Source organism: Trichosurus vulpecula, chromosome 5 (assembly GCF_011100635.1).
Source record: "Trichosurus vulpecula isolate mTriVul1 chromosome 5, mTriVul1.pri, whole genome shotgun sequence".
Lineage (NCBI taxonomy): Eukaryota > Metazoa > Chordata > Mammalia > Diprotodontia > Phalangeridae > Trichosurus > Trichosurus vulpecula.
The window spans coordinates 193767379-193793625 of record NC_050577.1 but is presented as its reverse complement, the minus strand read 5'-3'; the positions used below and the strand labels follow the sequence as shown (position 1 = coordinate 193793625).

The following is a 26247-nucleotide window of genomic DNA, read 5'->3' as shown; positions in this document are numbered from 1 at the left end:
TAGATAGGAGGAAAAATTGGGAGAGAGCAGCGTTGTGAAAACCAAGGGAAGAAAAAGAGTATCCAGGTACATATGGTGGTGGGAGGGGAGAGTGGGGGCAGCAGTGTCAAAAAACTATAGAGAGGTCAAGAAGGATAGAAAATGCTACCGGATTTAGCAGTTAAGTCGTTGGCAACTTTGGAGAGAAAAAGTTCAGTAGAGCAGTGTGTCGAAAGCCAGATTGGAAGAGTTGGAGAATTGTGAGTGGGTGGTGAGGAAGTAGAGGCAGTGAGTGAGCACAGATGATTTTTTTCTAAAAGTTTGGCAATGAAAGGGAAGAAAGGGATCAGTAGCTTGAGGGGTTTGGTAGGATAGGGTCAAGTGAAGTGTGTGTGGTTTTTTTTTTTTAAAGGATGTGGTAAACCTGACAAATTTGTAGATAACAGGAATGGAGTCAGAAATAGGAAGAGATTAAAGGTGAATGAGGGAATAAGGTCAGTAAGGCAAGCTTCTGGAGCCCTTAGAGAGTTGGTGTTTGCATTTAACTTAACTTTCTTTTCTTTTAGGTCCCAATGCCCGGCGGAAGCCTAAAGCTAGCCCCCGTGTGCCTGATGCTAAGAAGCCTAAACCGAAGAAGGTGGCACCCCTGAAAATCAAACTGGGAGGCTTTGGCTCTAAGCGCAAGAGGTCTTCGGTGAGAATCTGCATGTGGTAGGGTCACCAAATCCTAAGGAGGAAGTACGAAACAGGATACAACAGTGCATATAGGTGTGGGAGGTTGTGGGCAGAGTTGTTACAGTAGACATCTAGTACTCCCTTCTAGTATCCTAACATTTTCCCTGAAAGGGAAGAATGGTACTTTCCTCACCATATACATCTTCCCCTTGGCTAGATTTCTCTCTCTCTGATCCCTTTCATCCTGCCAGAGTGAAGATGATGACCTGGATGTGGAATCTGACTTTGATGATGCTAGTATCAACAGTTACTCCGTGTCAGATGGTTCAACTAGTCGGAGCAGCCGCAGCCGCAAGAAACTCAGAGCTACCAAAAAGAAAAAGAAAGGTGTGTTTCTCTTATGTCTTTGTATGGTTCTTGGTGAGGGCTCAAATCCCCGAAAAATAGGCCTGAGACTTGGGGGTGGTATCATAATGGGTGGCGGGTTGTGCTACTTACTGGGCTTCCCCTCTTCCTTGCCTAGGCGAGGAGGAGGTGACTGCTGTGGATGGTTATGAGACAGACCACCAGGACTACTGTGAAGTGTGCCAGCAAGGAGGCGAGATCATCCTGTGTGATACCTGTCCCCGTGCTTACCACATGGTCTGCCTGGATCCTGATATGGAGAAGGCCCCAGAGGGCAAGTGGAGTTGTCCACACTGTGTGAGTACCTGTCAATTATGGGCCCCTTTTGGACCTGGGGGAGGTTGTATTCTGTGGGATAATGGGGATGAAGCTTATTAGATTTGGGGAAAAGGTAAGTCAAGAACTATCGGGGGTGGAATCTAGCTGTGATCTCTTACCACAGGAAAAGGAAGGTATCCAGTGGGAGGCAAAGGAGGACAACTCTGAGGGTGAAGAAATCCTAGAAGAAGTTGGTGGTGACCCCGAGGAAGAGGATGATCATCACATGGAGTTCTGCCGTGTCTGCAAGGATGGTGGGGAACTGCTCTGCTGTGACACCTGTCCTTCCTCCTACCATATCCATTGCCTGAATCCCCCACTCCCAGAGATCCCCAATGGTGAATGGCTTTGTCCTCGTTGCACAGTGAGTACCTGACTTGAAGGTGTGGGGGGGAATGTAGAATTCACAACTTACGGCGTTACTATTATGTAATACCAAAGCATTGTGAGAGTAAAGAAGGCAAGGGATTGATTGGGAACTAGGGAAATGACTTTTAACCCTGAAGCAGTTTCTGTCTCTCCCTAGCTTTTATAAAACCCTAGGCTTCTGGTGATTCTGGGATTCATCTGCTATGGGACCATGCTAGATTGGTGTAGGGTAGGAGAGTTAATGTTTTGCCAGCTGTCCAGAGGGTACTGAAGTAGTGTTCTCTTGGCCCAGAGCACTCTGTTCCTGGCTCTGCCTCAACACCTGCCTCAGGGACCCTATCAATTTATGCTGGTTTATTGGAGCCACTTAATACTCTATAATTTTCCATAACAAAAATCCAGGCCTACAAGTATGTTGATTTGCCAGGTTTAATTGTCCTGTATCATTTTTTGAGAACTAGGCATTTGGGTGGTAAAAAGAGATTAGATGTGAAACAGGTGCTAGATGAGGATAAGAAATGGAAAAGATTTTTCCCTCCTTCTGTTCCTATAAACCTCTGACTGTGCTGACATATATAGTGTGTTATGCCTTTTCTTTAGAGCTATGCTTTTGTGTTTATTATCTATCTTTAGTGCCCTTCGCTGAAAGGTAAAGTTCAGAAGATCTTGATCTGGAAATGGGGGCAGCCACCATCCCCTACACCAGTGCCCCGACCTCCTGATGCTGACCCCAATACTCCTTCCCCTAAGCCTTTGGAGGGGCGACCTGAGCGGCAATTCTTTGTGAAGTGGCAAGGCATGTCCTACTGGCACTGTTCTTGGGTATCAGAACTACAGGTAAAGCCTCCTGAGAGTGGCTGGATGTGTGCAATGAAGTACAGGGAGATAAGGGAAAAGATAATATTCCTAGATCCCATTTGATAGCTACTTTTTTTTTCTGATCCTAGCTGGAGCTTCACTGCCAAGTGATGTTCCGCAACTACCAGCGCAAGAATGATATGGATGAACCACCATCTGGAGACTTTGGTGGGGAGGAAGAAAAAAGCCGTAAGCGAAAGAACAAAGACCCCAAGTTTGCAGAAATGGAGGAACGCTTCTACCGCTATGGGATTAAACCCGAGTGGATGATGATTCACCGAATCCTCAACCACAGGTACCAGTAAAGCTTGTGATTGTCATAGGTTGTTAAGATTGGCCTTATGGGACCATTGGGATTGGCAGGGTAAGATCTCTGTGAAAGAGAATTAGGACTCACTTTTTTCTGTTACTGAGACTGAGCAAATAGAAAGTCTGTCAGCGTCTTGTACAAAATAGGCGTGTAATTAACACTAAAGGAATCTTGGTGTTAGAGCTGTTGGGAGAGGAGGGGGCGGTGTTGCTCTTGATCTGAGGACAACAGCTTGTGACCCAGGAGGCGCAGAGTTTGATTTCCTAGTTTGTAGCATGTGCTATTCAGGTCTGTCTACCTCAAGAGCCTGAAGAGAATGGAGTTACCTACTCTGACAATTCTTTCTCTTTCTTTGGGTGCCACAGTGTGGATAAGAAGGGTCATGTCCACTATTTGATAAAATGGAGGGACCTACCCTATGATCAGGCATCTTGGGAGAGTGAGGATGTAGAGGTGCAAGACTATGACCTATTCAAGCAGAGTTACTGGAACCACAGGTGAGTATTCGAGCGGCTTCAGAGTGGGAGATGAGGGACATTGGAAGGGCAGGCATCTAATACTCTCTCCTCTTTAGGGAGCTAATGCGGGGTGAGGAGGGACGACCTGGCAAAAAGCTCAAGAAGGTTAAGCTGAGAAAGTTGGAGAGGCCCCCTGAAACCCCTACAGTTGATGTGAGTTGTGACAGAGAAGAGGAAATGACTTGTTTAGGTGGGAGGATGGATCTTGTCTACATGCAGACCATGCTTCATTTGATGGCAATGCTATGAATAATGACCTGTTCTCTCTAGCTCTAATTGTTTTAGTAAGTTTCCTTTTCCTCCTTTCACCATACCTCTAAATCAGAGAGGGCTTTATTTTCTCTCATTCTAGCTATCGGAGAAACTAAAGCATAGAGGTGGAAAACGGGAGGGGAAGGATGGAAGGTTTGCTTAAGGTCATGAAAAAAATCCTGGAGAAAAGTAACATGGTATTATAGAAGAGTGCTACACTTGGAATCAGGAGAGACTTGGGTTTGAATCTTCTCTTTGACATTTAGCTGTGAGACTGGGCAAATCACTTAATCTCTCTTAGCTTTTGTTTTATCATCTGTAAAATAGGAGTATTAATACCTATAGTCATCTGCTTCACAGAGTGTTTATAATGATCAAATGAAAAAATTTACAAAGTACTTTTACATACATTAATAACATCATTAGCCAACTTAGTTGAGTTGGGGCTAGATCTCAGCGCTCCTGATCTTCATCCCAAGGCTCTTTTCCTCTCGTCCTATTTTGGAGAATAGATAAGGAAGCTGTCAAAATGAACCTTAGGAAGGAATGCGGTATAAATAGGCTTACTTAGTTTGGAGAATTCTATGACTTTAGGGATTATTAAATTAATGAAGGACACTAGAATCTGTTTTCCTGAAAATCTCTTAATACTAAAACTAAAGTTTATTTGGTGGGTTAGTTATCCTTCAGAGGAAGAGGGGAAGTAATGACCTCTGAGGTCGCTGCATAGGCCTTCATGTTGATCTTTAAGTAGCCTGGAAAAGACACTTGGCATTACAGAGTCATCTTTGTCTTTGTGGAATAGAAGCCCGTCCCCCACCAGTTTCTGACTTCCCACTATTTTTTCTTTCAGCCAACAGTGAAGTACGAGCGGCAGCCAGAGTACTTAGATGCCACTGGTGGGACTTTACATCCCTATCAGATGGAGGGATTGAACTGGTTGCGCTTCTCCTGGGCCCAGGGCACTGACACCATCTTGGCAGATGAAATGGGCTTAGGCAAGACTGTTCAGACAGCTGTCTTCCTCTATTCTTTGTACAAGGAGGTGAGAAAAAACACTCCTATTAATTAACTTTTCTATCTTCTCAAAACTATATTCATTCACTGCAGAGCCTTTTACTTAGTGCTGAGGTAGGAGAGGAGACTAATACCTGTTCTTGGAGAATTTGGTATAATGGGGGAGATAAGACAGAAAAAGAATATTACGCAACAAAATTTAACTAACAAAGCTGTATTAATAGTGCGTTCAGGGCAGGTGTGCCGATTTGATCGGATCTGTGGGAGTGATTAGTCCGAGAAGGCCCCATGGAAGAGGGAACAGAGGAGTTTTGAAGGAGGGTCAAAACAGTTTAGGAGGGGAGAAAGTTGAAGACTGATGCTGATACCTTTTGTTCTTTTTAAAACTCTTGGCAGGGGGGTTGGGGAGTTGTAATGTGTAAAGTGGTTTGTAGACATGGGTAGTAAAAGGACCTAAACTCTTCTTCCTCCCCCATCCCAGGGTCATTCAAAAGGCCCTTTCCTAGTGAGTGCCCCACTTTCTACAATCATCAACTGGGAGCGAGAGTTTGAGATGTGGGCTCCAGACATGTATGTGGTAACCTATGTTGGGGACAAGGATAGTCGTGCCATTATCCGTGAAAATGAGTTCTCTTTTGAAGACAATGCTATCCGTGGTGGCAAGAAGGCTTCAAGAATGAAGGTATCTCAGAGGCAGACTATCTAGAGGGAGGATTAGCCCTTTCTGGCCATTTCTATTCCCTTGGGATGAAGAAAAAGGGATGCCCTGGGATCTGGAAGATGCTGCTCACGGTAGTGGGGCTAAGCATCAGTGATTGGACCCCCTTCCTTTGCAGAAAGAAGCATCTGTGAAGTTTCATGTGTTACTGACTTCCTATGAACTGATCACCATTGACATGGCCATTCTGGGCTCCATTGATTGGGCCTGCCTGATCGTAGATGAAGCTCATAGGCTGAAGAATAATCAGTCTAAGGTAAGCAAAGTCTTTGGCCTCTTTTGTTAGATGCCGTTGATTTATTGAAGGTGGGGAATCTGAAGGGTCAGTTTGGGATTCTCTGGAGTCATGCTGGGGCCCATAGGTGGCATGAAGTGATCTTTTTCCTTTCCTTCTTACCTTTTTCTTCTTCCCTTCTAGTTTTTCAGGGTCCTCAATGGCTACTCCCTCCAGCACAAGTTACTACTAACTGGGACTCCTCTACAGAATAACTTAGAGGAGCTCTTCCACCTGCTTAATTTCCTCACTCCAGAAAGGTTCCAGTAAGTATTCTTTCATTATAGCACGTCATTTCTCATACCTACTCTACCCCCCCCCATTTTTTTTCCTGTTTATCACATACTTCTGTCTCCTCTCCCTCCCCCCCCACCCCTGCTTTTCATTCTCTGATAAACTTTCTTTTTTCCTTAATAAAGCAACCTGGAGGGCTTCTTAGAGGAGTTTGCTGACATTGCCAAGGAGGACCAGATCAAGAAATTGCATGACATGTTGGGTCCTCATATGCTGCGGCGGCTTAAAGCTGATGTCTTCAAGAACATGCCCTCCAAGACAGAGCTGATTGTGCGTGTGGAACTGAGCCCCATGCAGAAGTGAGTTGGAGGAACATTCCCTGAAGGGATAGGAGAAACACTAAGTCCACTAAAAATAATCTAGAAAAATCTGCTTGTCCCTCACAGTATTTCCAGTATCCACACTTTGCTCCATTCTGGGAGCATTCCAGTTCTGGAGCATCTGGTGGTAGGGAACAAGTGGGGCCTGAAGATGCTGTCAGTACCAGTGTCATAAAACACTTTTTCCAATTTTAGTCAAGTTCTATTTGCATGTCACCTTATGGTCTTTTAAGTTCTACCTAATTACTTTTAGTCTCTAAGCCTAGGATTTTTTTTAATCCTCTGGGCTCCCCCCAAAAAAGGGAAGATACCTAGACCTTAGGGTGTCTTGAAGTTCGGTAGTACAACTTTCTGTTCTGTCTGCAGGAAATACTACAAGTACATTCTAACCCGAAACTTTGAAGCACTCAATGCTCGGGGTGGTGGCAATCAGGTTTCCCTACTTAATGTGGTGATGGATCTTAAAAAGTGCTGTAATCACCCTTACCTCTTCCCTGTGGCTGCCATGGTATGTCCTGAAATCTCTTTTTCTTTAATGTCATCTGAATTGCTCCCTTGTCTTCCATTTCATTTTTCTTTCATTTCCTACCTTTTATTCTAGGAAGCACCAAAGATGCCCAATGGGATGTATGATGGCAGTGCCCTAATTCGAGCATCAGGGAAGCTACTTTTATTGCAGAAAATGCTCAAGAACCTCAAAGAGGGTGGCCACCGCGTGCTCATTTTCTCACAGGTATCAAGTGTGTTGGGTTAAAGTATAGAAGATTTAGATGAGGAGATGGTTCTTAGAAGAGAACTCAACTCATGTATAACAAATATATTCTCTTCTTAGATGACTAAGATGTTGGACCTGTTAGAAGATTTTTTGGAACATGAAGGTTATAAGTATGAGCGAATTGATGGGGGAATTACTGGGAACATGCGTCAGGAGGCCATTGATCGCTTTAACGGTAAGAGGTTGGGATGCAAATATGTATGTATTGAGAGAAAGGGGGCAAATCAAAATACCATCAGACTTATCTTTTGGCTAGTCACTTTTTCTCACACCTCACTTTTCCCATTTATACCTGCCACAGGGGAATTTATTGGGTAGGGAAGGAAATGCACAGTTTACCTCTGGCTTGAAAGGTGTGTGTGATTATTTCAGAAAGATATCTAAAGTGGCATTTTTTTATTCTCTTTGTTTCCAGCACCTGGTGCTCAGCAGTTTTGCTTTCTTCTTTCTACTCGAGCTGGGGGCCTGGGAATCAATCTGGCTACTGCAGATACTGTTATCATCTATGACTCTGATTGGAACCCCCATAATGACATCCAGGTGAACAGGATCAGACTCAGTGATGAGTCGTTGAGCATTAAAATTATTTGTTTATGTAAAGGGTCTCTTGCCTTTTATGAATAGATGCCTAAATGAAAACAGAAGTTTTACTTTTCATAACTTTTAATTTTTTTGTGAATAAGAGATTGGGCATAATAATGGTCATGCTTTCAGGGAACAATGCCTCAATTCCATCTTACTCTACCATCTAGGTTGGGAAGATTGATACAGGCATTGGTACTTTGATGTGGAGAGAAGTCCAGTGGCAAGGGTCAGTGGATTGGAAATAAGGTGATAGATATTCAACAACTTTTGCCTCTGTTCCTACTGTCCTGTAGGCTTTTAGCAGAGCCCATCGAATTGGTCAGAATAAAAAAGTGATGATCTATCGTTTTGTGACCCGTGCTTCAGTAGAGGAACGCATCACACAGGTGGCAAAGAAGAAGATGATGCTTACGCATCTTGTAGTAAGGCCTGGCCTAGGCTCTAAGACTGGCTCCATGTCCAAGCAGGAGCTTGATGATATCCTCAAGTTTGGTACTGAGGAACTATTCAAGGATGAAGCCACTGATGGAGGTAAGGATTTGGTTGGGTCTTTAAGCTGGGTATACAGTTTTAGAGAGTATTTGTGGGAGTTGGAGTGATAGATCTTTCAGGGGAAAGTTACTTAAATTCTTTGACTCATTCTGTTCCACCAAATAGCTCCTGGTGTTTTATGTGGGATACTGTTTTTTCACAGGAGGAGACAACAAGGAAGGAGAAGACAGTAGCGTTATCCACTATGATGACAAGGCCATAGAGCGACTACTGGATCGAAATCAGGATGAAACAGAAGACACAGAACTTCAAGGCATGAATGAATACCTGAGCTCCTTCAAAGTGGCCCAGTACGTGGTACGAGAAGAAGAAATGGGGGTAAGTGACAATGGGGAAATCTGGGACCAGCAATAGGAGTAGGGTGGTATTTAGCATGGGAAGAATCCATTCTCCAGGTGTACTTTTCTCTATTTCTCTATCCATTCTTAAATTCAGGTTGTCTAAACTGACCTTTGTCCTGACAGGCTTTTGGTGGCTTTTGCTAATCTTCTTAATTCTATATCTCCTCTATTTTATTTTTAATCCATCTGTTTCTGAAGGATATTCATTGATAGCCTACTTCATTGCCTTATTGTAGCATGGAGGTTTTCAAATGTTAAGCCAGAGGAAATAAACATTGTAAGGTTTTACTGCATTAGAAAGACACGAAGCATAGTCATGTCTTTTCAAGACTGGCTTCCATTTGCAGAAGCTCATTGCCAGGAGGTGAGACACTTGTTGATGAATTCTTTAGCCATGGGAAAAATACAAAGTGAACCTCAGGCCTGGTTCTTGCTTCTACAATGACAGTGGCATAGTGGTGGAGAATGGAGCAAATTGGTGCTATGGGGAGGATGGCAAAAAATATGTTAACATGTTTAAAGAGTAAGAACCAAAAGAAGACAGACCAAAGGTTTGTAGTTTTTACAAAAATCTTATCCATCTGTGTCATGAATACTGTCTGTCCTCAGCTAGAGAGTCTGTGTGCTGGATGTGGCCGGGGCCAAATGATATCATCAAAAAATAAAATTTATTATGTACTGATAGGAAGGAACTGGTTACCAATGTTTCAAGCTGCCTGTGCACAGTCAAAAGTAGTGCTTTGTTATAAGAAGTATAAAAAAAAATTCTAAATGAGAACATGTGGTATGCTTTTGAGGCACTTCCAAGCTGACCTATTTAAAACTGTTCTTGATGTGAAATAATAGGATAAGGATAAAAGAATAGACACTGATACAAACTTCTCAGTATTTCCTGAGGATGCCAGAAGAAGCTCAAAACTGCCTTAGATAGCAAATACTTGATCAGTTTGCCAAACAGAAGGTGATGGCTGATAGCTAAGTGCACCACTAGTTTAGTATAAAAATGTTTGTAAATTGCCTTATAAAACAGTGGGGAGAGGAGGAGAAAAATTATATGGAATCTTGCCAAAAACATGAGCCACATTATTGTGAGCACATTTAAGAATGGAACTCCAAGGAGAAAAAGCGAAGAAAAATGAAAAAGATTTGTCAAGATTCTGTAACATTATTTTCTACAACCAACATTTGGATTCTAACCCTAGAGTTCCTGATGTGCAACAGGAGGAAATAAAAATGGGAGAAATAACACAAAGACAGGAAAAGTGTCTGGAAGAGACTAAGGAGACACAATTTTTAAGATATTAAGGGATTAATTCTCAAGATAATTGAGGGAAGGATAGAGGACCTGAGTTAAGAAGGACTTCATAAGTTATTGTAGTGTACTCCATACCAACAAGTGACCAGCCTTTTGATTGAAGATCTCCAGTAACAGGGAACATATTGCCTTTGGACAGAGCACATAACATACTTTTGGATAACTCAAATTGTCAGGTTTTTCCATACATCTTCCTGTGTATTCCATCTATATCTTTGTTTTAAGGCCAAGCAGATAAGTCTGTACTTGCATTAAATAGCTGTCATCTTCTCAGGTCTTCTCTAAAGGCTAAATATTGTAGTTCTTGTAGAGAAGTAGCATGGTGTAGCAGATAAGAATGCTGGATTTGGAGTCAGGAAGACCTGAGTTTAAATCCTGCCTCATACTTTTTAGCTGTGTGATCCTGGGAAAGTAAGTTGCTTAACCTTCTGATTTTCTCATCTATAAGATGAGAGGGTTGTATTTGTCTTAAGTCCCTTCTAGTGCTAATTATCATCCTGGTTGCCTTCTTACATATAGTTTCCAGTTTACTAGTGTTCTTTATAAAATGTAGCACTGAGAAATGAACATAATACTCCATAATACTCCAGATATGATTTGAGTAGGGTAGAAATTGGTGAGTCTATCCTTGGTCCTTGACACTATAGTTCTCTTAATGCAGCATGTTAGCTACAATTAACTTTCTTGGCTGCCATATCACATTGTGGATGTATGTCAAGTTTGCTGTTCATTAAGCCACCCCCAATATTTTTCTTTTTTGATATTTTTTGTTAATAATCCCAGTGCTTCTCCCCTTCTCAAGAGAGCCATCGCATAAAGTGAGAATGTTTTTTTTTTTTAAAAGAGGAGAAAATATCAGAATTGATTTTTTGATTGTGCTCACAGGATTTGATTGATCCTGCTCACAGGAATTAATTGAAACATTGAGAAAGTAGTCTAAAAATATGTGCATTGTGTAATACCTGTGAACCTTCCGTATCCATGAAGAGCTCTAGTCTTTTTCAAATGAACTGCTGCTTGAGCATGCATTTACCATGCTGTATTTACAAAGTTGATTTTTTGAACCAGTGTTAGCACTTCACATTTATCCCTATAATCATCATCTTACTTTCAAGTCTACTATTCCAGCTCATCCAAGATCTTTTTGAATCTTGACTGTTGGCCTCAGTATGTTAGCTGTTCTCAACTTTGTGTTACCTGCAGATTTGATAAGCATGCCATCTATACTTTTATTACTTAAAAATGTTGAATGACACAAGTTCAAATATAAATGCTGGAGTCACCCTACTGGATATTGCCTTCCCAGCTGACATACTATTAATGACTACTTTTGGGGTTTGGCCATTCAACCAGTTCTGAATCTGTTTTACTATTGTTTATACCAAATCTCCCCATTTTTTCCCCACAAGAATAGAATGTGAAATTTTGTAACATGCTTTATTGAAACCTAGGGCAAACTATTTACAACATTGCTTTGATTACCAGGTTGGTAACCATGTCACAGGAGTCTGGCATGACTTGTTTCTCATGAAGTTGTCCAGTCTTTGTGTTTGCTGCTTTTCTGTTCTAGATGTTCCCACCATCGTTTACACGGTATATTCTAGAATTTGGCCAGAAATTAAAGTTAAGTCCATTGGCCTGTAGTTTGCAGACTTCTTTCTCTTCTTGAAAATCAGTAGTGTGGTACCTCTCTCCTGTTCTCTGTGATCTTTCAAAGAACATTGACAGTGGTTCATCATTCACATTCCCCAGTTCTTTTTCAGTGCCCTGGAATACAGGGTGTCCTGGGAATTGAACTCATCAGAGCAAAGATGCTGTCTTACTATCTCCTTATTTATCTTGGGTATCCCCTCTCCATTAGCCACTTTTGTTCTGTCCTTTGCTTTCCAGTGATTATTTTCCTTGGGGGGCGGCGAGGGGGGGGTGGGAATGAATTGTAATATGGACAGAGCTACTCTGCCTTCCTCCTGTTTTCTATTATTGTCTGATCCACTCTGAGCAGCGACTCCGATAATTCTTAAAAGAAAGAAACCCTTTGTTTTTTGCACTTTGCTTTCCTTGAGAGCTTTGCCTCATCCTGTGCCTTGGTACTTCTGACACTTTTTTTATAAGACTGTGCCACACTTTTGTATTCATCTTCTTTTACCTGCTGATGTTTACATCTGATTTATGTGTCGTGAGTTCCCTGTTCATCTACATTGGTGGATAGCTACTCATTTTTCTCTTCATAGGACTTGTTTCTCTATGTCTCTACAAAGTTGGTTTTTTCCCCCTAGAGCTTTCCCCTCCTTCCTGGGCCAATGACTATAGAGTGGATGAGTATCCACTTTGTTTCTAGTCATTGACTGTTACAAAGAATTGGCAACATTGAATATTTTGGTAAACACAGGACTTTAGTCCATGGTCTACTAATTTTACTCTTTCTCTTGAAGCTTTTGCAGTCTTCTCTTTCAAACTCTAGGGTGCATTTCAGACTATTCCTAGTTTTCCTCTAATATCACATTCTAAGATGGAATAGTCTTTTTTCCCCAAAAGTGCCTATCATTACTTTTAAAAAAATACTGCATCTAAAAATGCTGTATCCATGCCTGTTTTTTAAAAAATACATGCACATAATCATTTCCAAGTTGCTCCCCTGTCTTTTAACACAGAAAAACAATTACCAAAAACTCCCTTGTTTTACAATGTATGTAGTATTCCAATCTATGGTCCCCTTTCTACTAAGAGGCAGGGTCAGTATTTTTTATCATCTGTTCTTTGGGTCACTGTTTTTTCTATCCAAGCAAGTTTTTCCTTGTTGTTGAGAATAGAATTTTCCCTTGTTGGTTTCCTCAGCTTTTAAAGAATAAAATTATCATCAGGGCAGATCAAGATACTATTAACTGCTTGGCCTCTGGCAGAAAAAGTTACAGCAGATATCTGGATAAATAGTCCTTGCCTCTTAGACCTGTCAGGTATTCTCTCGGGTTATATTTGAACTCTATCTAATACCTCATTCTGTATAGGTGATCTATAATATACTCTGATGACAGTTTTAATTCTGTTATTATCTATTTGATACTTTTAAAAATCTGTATGTATACTTAGTGATTTGTTTTTTTGTTACTAAATTTTATTTTATTTTTCCAACTAACAAATCTATTTTCTCTCCCTACCTCCACTTACCATTGGAAAGACAAAATAAAAACCTTTGTAACAAATATGCATAGTCAAATGTAATAAATTCCCACACTGGCCATGTCCAAAAAATATCTCATCCTATACCTCAAATTCATCAGACCTCCATCAGGAGGTGCTAGCATATTTTATCATCAGTCCTTTGGAATAACGGTTAGTCATTGAGGTATTCAGAATTCTTAAGGTTTTCGAAGTTGTTTTTTTACAGTGTTCTTGTTTATTGTATAAATTGTTCCCCTGATTCTGCTCACTTCACTCTGTATCAGTTCACACAGATGACAGGTTTCACTAAAACCGTCCCTTTCATGTTTTCTTATGGTACAATATTATTCCATTACATTCATACACAGTTTTTTCAGGTGTCCCCCATTTAAAGGACAGCCCCTTAGTTTCTAGTTCTTTGCTATTACAAAAAGAGCTGCTATAAGTATTTTTTGTACATATGGGTCATTTTCCTCCGTCAGGATTAGTATATACTTAGTTATGTTAGTGCAGAAGTAAACATTGGGGATGATGCAAAAAATATTGGAAAAATCCAATTCTAGTAGTAAAATGCAACAAGGTAAAAAATTCATAGACTACAGACTCTTATCTGTATATCGTGAATGAATACTTTGTCTAGCTCTGCAGTTTCCTTAGTGAAGGGAACTTTTGGTGAAGAAGTTCTTTTATTTTTTACACCACAGTAATCTTCTGCTACCTGTTTAAACAAACCTCTCTTGTAACAAAGTAAAACAGTTAAGCAAAACCAGTTGAAAGCAATTCCATCTGTCAGCATATTCTATAGCCATAGTATATTCTTGCCTCCAATCTGCAGATGTTTTTTTCATCTGTCCTCTGGAATTCGTGGTGATCACTGCATTTAATCTAAGTTTTAATGTTTTAATTTACATTATTGTAGTCATTGTATATGTTCTGTTTCTATTCTTCTTGCTGTACATCATTTCACATAAGCCTTCTTTTTTCTCTGAATTTTTCATTTATCATTTCTGAAAGGATAATAACATTACATTGTTTTTTCAACCGTTGCCCACTTGATGGGTCTCCACTTTGTTTCTCATCTTTCCTTACCACAAAGAGTGCTGGGTTGATTTTTTTTTGGTATACAATGGTTCTTTCTTCCTGACATTAATCTCGTTGGAGTATATGCCTAGTAGTGCCATTACTGGGTCAAAAATTATAAACATTTTAATGATTTTCAGCATAATTATAAATTGTTTTCCAGAATGGTTGTACCAATCCATGTTTTTATCAACAGTTTATTTGTATGCCTGACTCCACCATGACTATGTTCATCATTTATCATTTTTGCCAGTTTGATGGATATGAGGTGAAATCTCAAAAGTTTTTTAAAATTTAAATTCTTATTAGTGTGGTTTTCTTATATGACTGGTAGTGGTATACATTTTTCTTTCGAAAATTATTCGTTCATATTCTTTCCCTTCTCTGTTGTTCACCCAAATATTATCTACAATATATTTACCCGTGTTTAGGCCTTAGTTTTCTTTATAGGATTATACCTTAATATATAATACTATTCCGTTCCCACCATCCTACCTATCCTCTAAGATGGCTAGGACTTTCTTGGGAAGTAGTGTGGATTCCTGCTCACAGAAGTCATCTAGTGGAAGCTAGCTGCCTGTTTGTGAGGTATATTGTAGTGAACGTTCTTTTCCAGGTATGGATTAAACTAGATGGTTACTGAGATTCTGAAATTAAGAGATTTTGTGTTGACTCGGGCATATCCCTCCGGAATCATACTGCATTTGTGGATCTCATTTCACCAAGTCTCTTATGATACGAGGTCAGATTAGCCTCTTTTTGTTAGGATATCTGATTTACCTTGCTTGTTACGCATACTTTGTACATTTCTGTAAAGACACCTGAATCATGGGTTTTAATTACAGGCTCCCTTCTTGGAGTTTTATATCCTGCAAACTTCTGGGGTTATCTCTACTGCTATTCTTTTTCTTCCTACATTGTAGCTACTCTGTGGTATCTAGCTTAGTGTGGCTGTACATTGGCAGTTTTTCCTTCCCCTTACCAAATTCTTGGTGGGGGGAAATCATGGACCTCATTGCTGAAAAAATGCAATTAAGAAAGCATTAAGTACTACCAGTCTATATGCTTATTTCCCCATCTCTGCAAAATCATAGAAAATAGTTTATAAATTTATCTAGGTCATCCTAGACAAATAATTTACAAAAATAAAAGGGAGCAGTCAGACTTTCCAAATGATATTTCGTAGTAGACCAAATCTTTATAGTTACCCAGTCATTTGAAAAGTGTATAAGAGCCCCACTGTATTTATTTCTTGACTATAAAAAAAGATTTGATAGGGTAAAATATTAAGGTAAAGATTTTCCTCCCAGTGGCTATCTCTGATGAATTTTAAAATCACATAAGAGCCCTGGAAGTGTGTAATGACAATTTTGTTTGACTTTCTGCTTATTAACAAGAAATAGGACAGAAATATAGGAAGATAGGTACTTGCTAAATGTTTTCCATAATCATGGACAATGTCTAGCATGGAATCCAGATGGAAGAGGGATTATTCCTTAGACATGTTGAGATTTTCCCAATGTTCCTAGAGCACTCTGCCCAGGAACATTGCACAGTCTCCTAAATGAGAGTTATAATAACTCAAATTTGGCCTAACTTACCCATATGAGGAACCAGGTGGATAAAAGAAATCTATTGTCTAGATGTATGCAATTGGATGGAAAGTGTATGGAACAGACCCACCGGTACATATATTTTACAAAATTATTGTGGGTGAACAATGAACTTTGTCCATAATTGAATGTTGATGGAGAGAAGGCTGCGTTTCACTTGAGAAATTTTGCATTGCTTTTAGTGATTCTTTGCTTCTTGAAATGAAGGTCTCTATTTAAAACAGTGTGTGATGATGGCTGTCAGTTACAGAAAACCAAATGCCCCAAAGAATTAGAATTTTAGGTCACCAGTAGGGCAATGGTGGATGTAAGTAGTCTGCATGAAGCATATCACCAAAGAATGGCACAGGAGAAGTGGCATAAGGAATAGCATGCAGAGCATATAGCATAGAGGTTGTATTAACTAGGAGGTAGCTGGGCCATGTAGTGATGGTGAAGTGTAACTGATAGCCTTTGAGCTCTAGTAGTGTTCATGTATATCAGAAGGTTTGGCAGAAGAACCTCAGCCCATTGGTTTGATTTCTCCTGTGGAAGATTTATAGGAGGTCATGAACAAATTGTGCACAGTATGAAAGGGCATCAGTAGGTTGCAATCTAGTCTGCTGAAGGTAATATCCACAATTATTGGATCTGCATACTTGTTGAAGTATACATTATGGAAGTACTTGAAGATCATGTTACTGTGTTAATGAGGCATAAAAACCGTATTAGATACTTCATGTTACATATATGTGTAAAGAATTGTAAAAAATACTTGGTTGTTGCTGGTGTTGGTGAATCTAGGAGAAGGGATCATGAACCCCTGGTCATTAGTAGGTGAAAAATAATGAATTTTTAAATGACTTGTAAGGGAGCAAACATTTGGACATTGTAATAAGGATTTTGGGGTTTACAAAGTATGTGTAAATAGATGGGAAAGTTCTATCTAAATATGCTTGTGGCCCTTCGATTTCAATAGGCAATTATTAAAGCATTTCAAACAACATTTATTAACCTATTCTATGCTAGGCAGTGGATATATAGAGACAAAAATGAAACAGTTCTTGTCCTTAAGGAGCTTATATACTACAGATTTTAGTGGAAATTCCTGCTTACCTATTCTTGTCATCTACTCTGTTTCATTAAATGTCTAACTTCCCTTTTTCCTTTCTCTTACCCTGCTTTGTCTTAGTCTGGTACCCATTGGAAAACATTAAAGATGAATTTTCTTAACTCTGTTGATACTCTACTATATTTATGTCCTTGTCTACTAATCTACACAGTAAACATGCTTAAGCCCAACCAGATATGGCACTATCTAATTATTCTGAGGGCAAATATTTTAAATGTTGGGGTGATATAGGAACTTTGAGAACCTGTGTAGAATGGTGATGGTGACTACCTCTACCCCACCCTGAGTTTTGATTCCATCTGTCCCAGGAGGAAGAAGAGGTAGAACGAGAGATCATCAAGCAGGAAGAAAGTGTGGATCCTGACTACTGGGAGAAGCTGCTGCGACATCATTATGAGCAGCAGCAGGAGGATCTAGCCCGAAACCTAGGCAAAGGGAAGCGAATCCGTAAGCAGGTCAACTACAACGATGGCTCCCAGGAGGATCGAGGTGTGTCTGGCCGGCCCCATCCCCTGCCCTTGGGCCGCTCCCCTAGGGCCGTGGGCCCCGCTCATCTGCCCTCTCTCCCTCCAGATTGGCAGGATGACCAGTCAGACAATCAGTCCGACTACTCAGTGGCCTCAGAGGAAGGCGATGAGGACTTTGATGAGCGTTCAGAAGGTGAGGGTTATGTTTCCCAGCTGGAGATCTAGGGTATAAAGAATGACTAATGGTCCTACCATTACTATTCACCCATGCACTTTCCCCATACTCCCTCCTCTTTCCTTGTAGCTCCCAGACGGCCTAGCCGCAAGGGCCTGCGAAATGATAAGGACAAACCGTTGCCTCCATTGTTGGCTCGTGTTGGTGGAAACATTGAGGTAAGCAATGGAAAGCATCACCCACCTATGAGAAAAGGTAGTCTCAGAGAAGGTCGATGTCTAATGTCTGTCAGGGGACATCACCTAGGCACCTTCTTCCTCAGGTACTTGGCTTCAATGCCCGTCAGCGGAAGGCTTTCCTCAATGCCATTATGCGTTATGGGATGCCTCCTCAGGATGCCTTCACTACCCAGTGGCTTGTGCGGGACCTGAGGGGCAAGTCAGAGAAAGAGTTCAAGTGAGTGAAGGTTTGGAGAGAAGTGTGGGTCAGGGCAGGGTTATATCTTGCTGAGTACTTCCACAGTGGAGTTCTCTTGAGGTGGGGATACTCCTTTGTGTGTCTATAACCATTGTGAATCAGCAGTTGTTAATGAGTTAGAGCATGAATTATGTGGAGTTCTGCTTGTCATATTAGGGAGTAGTAAATAACTGTTACAAATTAGTGCTCAAGTGGGGTTATTGGGTGATTTATTCTACAGAATGTCACTTTGCCTATTTAACAGTCTCTTCTACCTTTCTATCTAGGGCTTATGTGTCTCTCTTTATGCGTCACCTTTGTGAGCCAGGAGCAGATGGGGCTGAGACCTTTGCTGATGGCGTCCCCCGTGAGGGCTTGTCCCGCCAGCATGTCCTTACTCGTATTGGTGTCATGTCACTCATCCGAAAAAAGGTGTGGCCCTAACCTCTTAACCATGAATGAATGAAAAAGCATAGATTAAGCATTTGCTCTGAATTAAGTACTAGGGACATGAATAAAAAAGAGATGGCCCCTGCTGTCAAGGAGCTTTTAAGTCTAGGGAAACAAACACACATAATAGCTTAGTAGATAGGAAAAGGAGTTTGGGTTTTTGGGAGAGCACAAGTATAATTGGTAGGGCAATCTGATGGCAATGGTAATATTGATTATCAAATAGAGCAAGAGGTGGAATGGGAGCAAGGGATTATATTTACTGTAGTTGGGATGGTGGGACTGTCCTGGAAATGAGTTCTCATCATATCGTGGTGGCGCTTACAGTGGCAAAAGGATGGTATCTACTGGGACAAGAGAAGGACAAATGTCCCCCAAACTGTCATGAATTTGAGGAGGATACCTAGAGAAAATTGGGAAGTCCCATGGAGAAGGGCTCTCACTGCCTGAGGCAAGGTTTTATGCTCTTTTCCTAAATGTTACAGGTTCAAGAGTTTGAGCATGTCAATGGGCGCTGGAGTATGCCTGAGCTTGCTGAGGTAGAAGAGAACAAGAAGATGTCACAGCCAGGATCACCTTCCCCTAAAACTCCCACACCTTCCACTCCAGGAGACACACAACCCAACACTCCTGCACCTGTGCCACCCCCTGGTAAGTCTGGCTTTTTTCCTCTTCCAAACAAGTCCATGCTTATTACTGCTTTCCTGCTTGCCACTGTGGCAGGAGGGCCAGAGGCAGGACTAAGAGCAAACCATCCTCTCCGATTAGGAGGGCTGCCCTGAGATGGGGCTGACTCTTAAAGGCACAAGAGGACACTTTGAAATACAGTAAATGAATTCAGGCCAATTTGCCTAATGTTGTTACCAAGTATCAACTTTAGAGCATTTCACATTTGATATGGGGTTTTTAAACTATTAAGTATTCATATATTGTAAAAATTTACCCTTTTTTAAGCATTTAAAAAAATTAGTTTCTCAGCCAGGTGTAGTGGTGTTCAGGCTTTGGTAGTCCCTGCTAATGGGGAGGCTGAGGCTGGTGGGTCTCTGGTTTGGGAGTTCTTCACTTCACTAGGGCTGAAGCTGAGGAAGACATATCTGCACTAAGTGAGAATAGAATAAAGACCTGGGAAGTAGGAGGACTACTAGGGTAGCCTAAGGGTTGAATGGGAAGAGGTCAAAGCTTCCATGCTGATCGTGAGATTGGGGCATGTGAAGGAAAACTGCATTTCTAGTTTGGGTAAGATGGAGTTTCCTCCCTGCCCCTCCACCCCCGCCAAAATCTGTCTTTTAAGACAAAATGTCTTTGGTATCACAGGAACTATGCCCAGTGTAATCCAGTGGTCTACAGGCCATGGTCTACTATAGGTGTGGTTTCACTTAAATGAGTTTTAAGCTTTCACCAAGAAAAGGCTAATTAATAAGGATCATTGGTTACATCTAGGTCAGAGTAGACCTTTCTGCCAGGTCTAGGGCCCTAGTCCCACTTCTGTTTCTTTATAGATGATGGGGTGAAAGCAGAGGAGAATAACAATAAAGAAGAAGAGAACACAGAGGGAGAGAGAGAAGTGAAACCTACAGCTCCTGAGACATCAGTGGAGGTAGGAATTCTGGTTGTAACGTGTAGGAAATTGCTAATGATGTTGACCCCAGGGAAAATGAACTTAAATCCTCACTTCTTTGTTGCTACCTATCCTACTATTAGTTCTTTTTTTTTTTTTCAAGGGCACACAGCCCTCTGCATCTAACCCAGAAGAGGAAAAGGTTCTCGCTGAGCCTCTGGAGGGAGAAGAGAAGGTGGATAAGCCAGAAGTCAAAGAGAAGACTGAGGAGACCATGGAGACAGAAACCAAAGGTATCAGAATTTCTTTCCAATGTAGGTCTTGGCTTTTACCCAGGTTATAGAGGTAGAGAGGTCTTAAGTATAGGGGAATACTATCTTAAAAGAGTATAGGACACACCAACTTTCCTCCCTCAAAAAAGGGATAGGTGGGTGAGAGGAGTCCAGAGAATTTTCTTTAGTTCTCTACCTTTGTAACTCTTAATTGTAGAGGCCTAGATTTATTCCATTTGGGTCATGATAGAGTGGTTCAGGGAGGTGTTATTTCTTTAGCTTATACTTTCAGCTTCATTTGTTTGTCAGGTGTTGCTGAAACGGAAAAGGTAGAGGAGAAATCGGCAGTGGATCTGACCCCGATTGTGGTAGAAGACAAAGGTACGTACTTAGATTTAGGCTAAGACTATGACATCAGAAGTTTAAATTTAAGGTCAATAGTTTGAGAGATGGAGACAGTCTTCTGTTTGCTTCAAGATCTTTGTCTCAGAGAAGCTAAGAGATGTCTAATAAAGTATATGAAAAGAGGGTTTTGAGAGACCTGGCATGCTGTGCATTGGAACCATGGGCTAGGAGTTTGTCTGGGGTGACCTTTTTCCCACATATATCCTTCAGAGGAGAAGAAAGAAGAAGAAGAGAAAAAAGAAGTAATGCTTCAGAATGGCGAGACTCCAAAGGACCTGGGCGATGAGAAGCAAAAGAAGAACATCAAGCAGCGTTTTATGTTCAACATTGCAGATGGCGGCTTTACTGGTACAGATGATCATGGAAGTTTTAAGAGGGTTCTTTGGCAAAGGTCATTTGCTTTTGAGGAACTAGGGAAGAAAGAAAAGATGTTTTTTGTTGAAGTGATAGCATACAAGTTTTATTGTTCTTGCCTATAATTTTTCCTTCTGTAGTTCCATTATGGGAAATTAGGGATATGATCTGAAGGGGATGTTGGTAGATAGGAGCTCCCTGGAGGTGCAAGTCAACAGGGTCCTTTTGTACCCCTCTTACTTCCAGAGCTGCATTCCCTTTGGCAGAATGAGGAACGGGCAGCCACAGTCACAAAGAAGACCTATGAGATCTGGCATCGGCGGCATGACTACTGGCTACTGGCTGGCATTATTAAGTATCCTTTGTGCCTGTTTAGACTCCAGTTGATGGGAAGATTCCCTTGGGAAAGGATAGGAAAGGTCCTCAAAGTGGCTGGGGTTCTTGCCTTTTCCTATTGTTTTCTATTGTTTGTTTTTTGTTTCCTGAACATCCTTCTCTTAGCCATGGCTATGCCCGGTGGCAGGACATCCAGAATGACCCACGCTATGCCATTCTTAATGAACCCTTCAAAGGTGAAATGAATCGTGGTAACTTCTTGGAGATAAAGAACAAATTCCTAGCCAGAAGGTTTAAGGTGAGCAGGGAGGAGGAATGTAACCTTTGTTTTTTTGTAGTAGTAATCAAAAGTATGAAGGTACTGGTTAAATAACTATTTGTTGTTGGCCTGCTAAGTGTAAGACATTGTGCTTAAGATTAGAATCTTTGGGGGTAGGAGGGGGAGGCCTTTACGATTTGAAAAGAGAGAAGATATGAAATGTTCAATAACTTAAGAAGAATTTAGTTATCAAGTCCCAACTAGATGGTTCAGCATTATGAATTTGTTGGGTGTTTCAGTGGAAAATAAGCACTGGGCTGGGAGTTGTCCAGAAAAGGTTTTGTGGGAGAGATGAGAGCATTAAAAGAAGGGAAATGGAGTCAAAGACAGCTGTTGTGTGTGCAAGGTACTGTGTGACTAGACACTGGATACAAAGACTAATACAAAACTGTGCCTGCCCTCAAGAAACTATTAGGGAATTTGAAAAGGGAAAAGAATAACAACTGGGAGGATTGAAGGGAGGCTCCAAGGTATATATAACACTTCAGCTGAGGCTTGAAGGAAAATAAGGACTCCTGATAGAGATGATTAAGTGAATTCCAGACATAGTGAGTCAGGGAAGCACCTTAGATTAGTTTAGCTAGAACATAGAGAGTGAAATGGGCATTAATGTGAGATATAAGGCAGGAAAGGTAGCCTCTGAGTTACATTGTAGAGAGCTTTAAATGCCAGTTTTAGTAGTTTTTATAGTGGGAGATAGTGGGAGCCACTGAAAACTTTTGAACAGGGAAATAAATTGATAAGGCTTGTACTTTATGAAGATTTTGGCAGCTGTATGGGGGATGGGAGAAACCTGGAACTAAGGGGACCAGCAATTAGGAGGCTATTGGAATATGCCAGGCAAGAAAGGATGAATCCAATGTGTGTGGAGAGAAGTGAATGAATTGAAGAAAGTCCTGAAAGTAGAATCAACAACACTCAACAACTGAGTGATTGAAGGGTGAGATGGGGGAGGTGAGAAAGAAGAATCCTGAAAGCCTCTAAGATTATGAATCTAGGTTACCCAGAAGGGTGGGTATTACCTCCCACAGAAATAGGAAAGTTCTGAAGGAGAGGCAAATTTGTTAGGAAAAATGATGAGGTTTTTTTTCCCCCAGAGATGTGATTGATAATGATGGCAAATCTAGGCCTAGCAGGCAATTGGTGATGTGTGATTGGAGTTCAAGAGAGAGATTTGGGTGAGAATAAAGATTTGAGAGTCATCTTTGTAGAAGGTAACTCAACTAGAAGATAAACATAAAGTGTTTTGCGGACAATGAATAGACCAGTCTGGCTGGAGCAAAGTAATTTTCTAAGGGGCTGGAGGTGAGGTCGGCAAGGATAGGTTGGTGCCAACTTTGTATAGAGGTCTTCACTGTCCAGCTTGGAAATTTGTAAGCAATGGAGAGATCCCCAAGGTTTTTGAGTAGTGAAAGGTGATATGATTATAGAGTGTGTTAGGGAGATTAATTCAGTAATAGCCGGTTGAGTGGGTGACAGGGATGGAGAAATTACAAAATTGCAGTAATTTGAATGTAAGGAGATAAGGGCCTGGGCTAGAGTGTTAGTATTGGAAATGAAGCAGATGTGAGCAATATAACAAAAGAATTACCATAATTTAGTTACTGAGTGGATGTTGTAGGTGGGGTGAGGTAGAGAAAGAGGGAGGGTTAAAAGATGACTCTTCTGTCCCCTGTCTGGGTTATTAGGAAAATGATAGTATCAGTAGCAGAAATAGGAAAGTCAGGAAAGGGGCACTTTTTTTGTAGGAAAGATGGAAGTGCAGTTTTAGTTAATGTTGAATTTAAGGTTGTCACGGCCAAATTTTATCTAATTGGAAATGTCCATTAGATATTTGGAAATAAGATTGGGACACATGAGACACTGAGGACTAGAAATACAGATTTGAATGTATTCTAGCCCAGGGACTGAGCCTGGGTAAACACCTGCAGTGAGGCCATGGGAGCGGGGTGGGAAAGAGAAGCTAACTCAGAAGACAGGAAAGTGTGAATTAGAAAAAGATGCTTCTTGGATTTCTTCTTCCCTAATAGGGAAAGCATTTTAACTTTTCCTATTCTCTTGTCAATTAACTTCAGTTTATGTGTGTAGCATACAGAAAATGGACAAGAGGGCTGTTGGTGTTAATTCCTCTATGAGACTATAAGCTTCTTGAGGGCAGGTACTGTGTCTTCATGTACCTTTAGACACAGGTACTTTGAAATTCAGTTCAATAAATGGTTATCTATTTTTTCCTCATTCCTTCCACTCCCTGTAAATACACTGTCTTTAAGAACCAAATGAAGCAATACATATAGCAGGGATGGCATTAGCAAACAGAATATTTTATCCAGTTTTCCCCTTCTCTCCAATCTGCCAAGCTCTTGGAACAAGCCCTGGTGATTGAGGAGCAACTTCGTCGAGCAGCTTACCTGAACATGTCAGAGGACCCCTCCCATCCTTCCATGGCACTCAATACCCGTTTTGCTGAGGTGGAATGTTTGGCTGAGAGCCACCAGCACCTGTCTAAGGAGTCAATGGCAGGAAATAAGCCAGCTAATGCTGTCCTGCACAAAGGTAGCCAGTGGCTCGCTTGCCCATTCTGCTTATTCTCTCTTCCCATCTCTAGTTTCTAAAACTCTTATTATTGGTGGATTTACTGGATGTCTGTGATGCTCTCCTGAGGCTTTACTGTTTACCTTTAGGTAGCTGCACAGACAGTCCTAGCCAATTCACTTCTCATCAGAAAATGGTGTTTTAAGTCACTTAGTGTTTAGTATCATGGAGGTGATGAGGATGCATTAGATATAATTTTGCCCGAATGTCTGGGGAAGAATTAGATAAACATTTCTTAGGAGTTTTCTTGGGTTTTTTTTTGTCAAGATACTAGTGAAGATGGTTGTTTTTTCAAACTTTTTTGGAGGGGAGAGGGTGACCTATGTTTTTCCTTTCTTAGAGAAAACTTTTCTGAAGTAGGTTAGGATGAAGGGAAGAAAAGGCTTCCAAAAGGTAGTAGGAACTAGAAGAAAGCATAGAGAGAAGTTTTGTAAAGTCAAATAGAAGGATTTGGAACAGTAGAAAAGAAGCAAGAGAAAATGAGGGTTAGGACAGCCTAATGGAATCTTGGAATTTGGGTTTGAATCCCAGCTCTGCCTCTTACTACTGGGCAAATCAGTACATCTCTCTAGAAGGTTTTAGTTCCTTCATCTGTAAAATGAGGGGCTCTGACTAGACAATCTCTAAAGTCCCTTCCATTTCTGAATCTATGAGTCTTTGAACTAAGTACATAGAACAAAGGCATTTCGAGGAGAATTTGGAAGAATACAAAGAAAATAGAAACTTGAGTTTTCAGCTTATTCCCCAGTAGCACACCATGATCATTATTCACTGAGGTCAGAGGAGGGTAAGGGAAGTTGCTTCCCTTGATAGAAGGGCTTGGATCTCAACCACCTCCACTTACAGTCCCACCCTTATGCCTTTCTTCTTGTAGTTCTGAAACAACTGGAGGAATTGTTGAGTGACATGAAGGCTGATGTTACAAGGCTGCCAGCCACCATTGCCCGTATTCCCCCTGTGGCTGTGCGGCTACAGATGTCAGAGCGTAATATCCTCAGCCGGCTGGCAAACCGGGGCCCCGAACCCACCCCACAGCAGGTAGGCTTTTTTAGAGCCAAATTCCCAAACTGGGTGTGAAATGGAACTTGTTGCTTTTTAGATATTGTCTGATAACTAACTAGGCCCCATCACCTGCCCACCTTGGAAGTGGTAGTGGTTTAAGTACTGAATTCTCACTCTGTCTTCATCTCTACCCTTTACAGGTAGCCCAGCAGCAGTGAAGATCCAGGTTGATGATAACCACCTTACCACTGAGCAGTGACCCTTCCTACCCCCTTGCCCTCAAGCTTCTCCTTTGGGGGCTTGAGTCCCTCTTCCTTCCACTCTCTCCTCATTTTATAAAGGAACAACTACCCCTGTCATTTGGGGAGGGGAGGAAGTGAGGGGCTGCATCGCCCTTCCTGCCAGAGACATGCAGCAGTAGCGCCGGCGCCATCTGCAGGGAGAGGGCAGGCCAGCCCCACTCCGGGTTCATGGCCTCTTCCCCACTGTAACGTCTGTTACACACAAACTCTTGTGGGTTCTCACCAAGCTTGGAGAAAATGATCTGAAATTTCCTTTATGTTTTTATTTTATTTTTTGTTTTCTTCCTTTTGTTGGGGTTTCGGATGGGCCGGGCCCCTGGGCGAGACACAGCTACCTCCGTTGGCATCTTTTTAATACCAGGAACCGAGCGGCTCCAGCCACTGAGCGGCCAGAATGAAATAAAATGCAAAAAAAAAAATTTAAAAAAAAAGAAAGAAAAGAAAAAAGGAAAAAGGAAAAAAAAAGAAAAATAACCAAAAGCATTTAAAAAAACTTCATAAAAACTGAAAATAAAAGTTTCCTTGTATTTTAGCCCTCTAGTTGGTTGAGTTTGTTCCTATGCATGCATATCTAAGAACTTTCCTTTGTGGCAATTTGTGGCTGTGGTGATACTCGAATACCATACACATTTGTAGTGCTTTAAATTTCTCCAGACAAGTTTATGAAATAGTGGAAGTAATCTCACTTTATAGATTAGGAAACAATAGTGAGCAGCCTAAG

The 26247-nt window shown here is 41.2% G+C and overlaps 1 protein-coding gene and 1 non-coding gene across 6 annotated transcripts in view; both read left to right on the top strand.

Moving 5' to 3' along the window:
* Window positions 1–25764, top strand: part of CHD4 (chromodomain helicase DNA binding protein 4) — a 33434-nt gene extending 7670 nt beyond the window's left edge. For 2 of the 5 annotated variants that reach the window (XM_036761643.1, XM_036761644.1), the window contains exons 7-40: window positions 546–673; window positions 906–1041; window positions 1217–1356; window positions 1502–1741; window positions 2380–2583; window positions 2694–2899; window positions 3280–3411; window positions 3489–3585; window positions 4538–4729; window positions 5183–5383; window positions 5538–5675; window positions 5838–5959; window positions 6113–6286; window positions 6674–6815; window positions 6909–7040; window positions 7140–7257; window positions 7498–7622; window positions 7961–8198; window positions 8362–8537; window positions 17147–17327; window positions 17412–17498; window positions 17610–17698; window positions 17803–17936; window positions 18224–18368; window positions 18872–19037; window positions 19886–19983; window positions 20108–20237; window positions 20526–20597; window positions 20832–20969; window positions 21222–21330; window positions 21477–21609; window positions 23988–24183; window positions 25097–25260; window positions 25425–25764. In XM_036761643.1, coding sequence (XP_036617538.1) covers window positions 546–673; window positions 906–1041; window positions 1217–1356; window positions 1502–1741; window positions 2380–2583; window positions 2694–2899; window positions 3280–3411; window positions 3489–3585; window positions 4538–4729; window positions 5183–5383; window positions 5538–5675; window positions 5838–5959; window positions 6113–6286; window positions 6674–6815; window positions 6909–7040; window positions 7140–7257; window positions 7498–7622; window positions 7961–8198; window positions 8362–8537; window positions 17147–17327; window positions 17412–17498; window positions 17610–17698; window positions 17803–17936; window positions 18224–18368; window positions 18872–19037; window positions 19886–19983; window positions 20108–20237; window positions 20526–20597; window positions 20832–20969; window positions 21222–21330; window positions 21477–21609; window positions 23988–24183; window positions 25097–25260; window positions 25425–25442 — 4901 coding nt within the window. In that variant the 3' untranslated portion in view covers window positions 25443–25764. Of the gene's footprint in view, window positions 1–545; window positions 674–905; window positions 1042–1177; window positions 1357–1501; window positions 1742–2379; window positions 2584–2693; window positions 2900–3279; window positions 3412–3488; window positions 3586–4537; window positions 4730–5182; window positions 5384–5537; window positions 5676–5837; window positions 5960–6112; window positions 6287–6673; window positions 6816–6908; window positions 7041–7139; window positions 7258–7497; window positions 7623–7960; window positions 8199–8361; window positions 8538–17146; window positions 17499–17609; window positions 17699–17802; window positions 17937–18223; window positions 18369–18871; window positions 19038–19885; window positions 19984–20107; window positions 20238–20525; window positions 20598–20831; window positions 20970–21221; window positions 21331–21476; window positions 21610–23987; window positions 24184–25096; window positions 25261–25424 lie in introns of all 5 variants that reach the window. The other 3 variants (XM_036761640.1, XM_036761642.1, XM_036761639.1) reach the window with 2 other exon arrangements.
* On the top strand, window positions 19067–19203 carry LOC118852485. Its single transcript, XR_005010561.1, has one exon.
* Window positions 25765–26247: the final 483 nt, after the last annotated feature.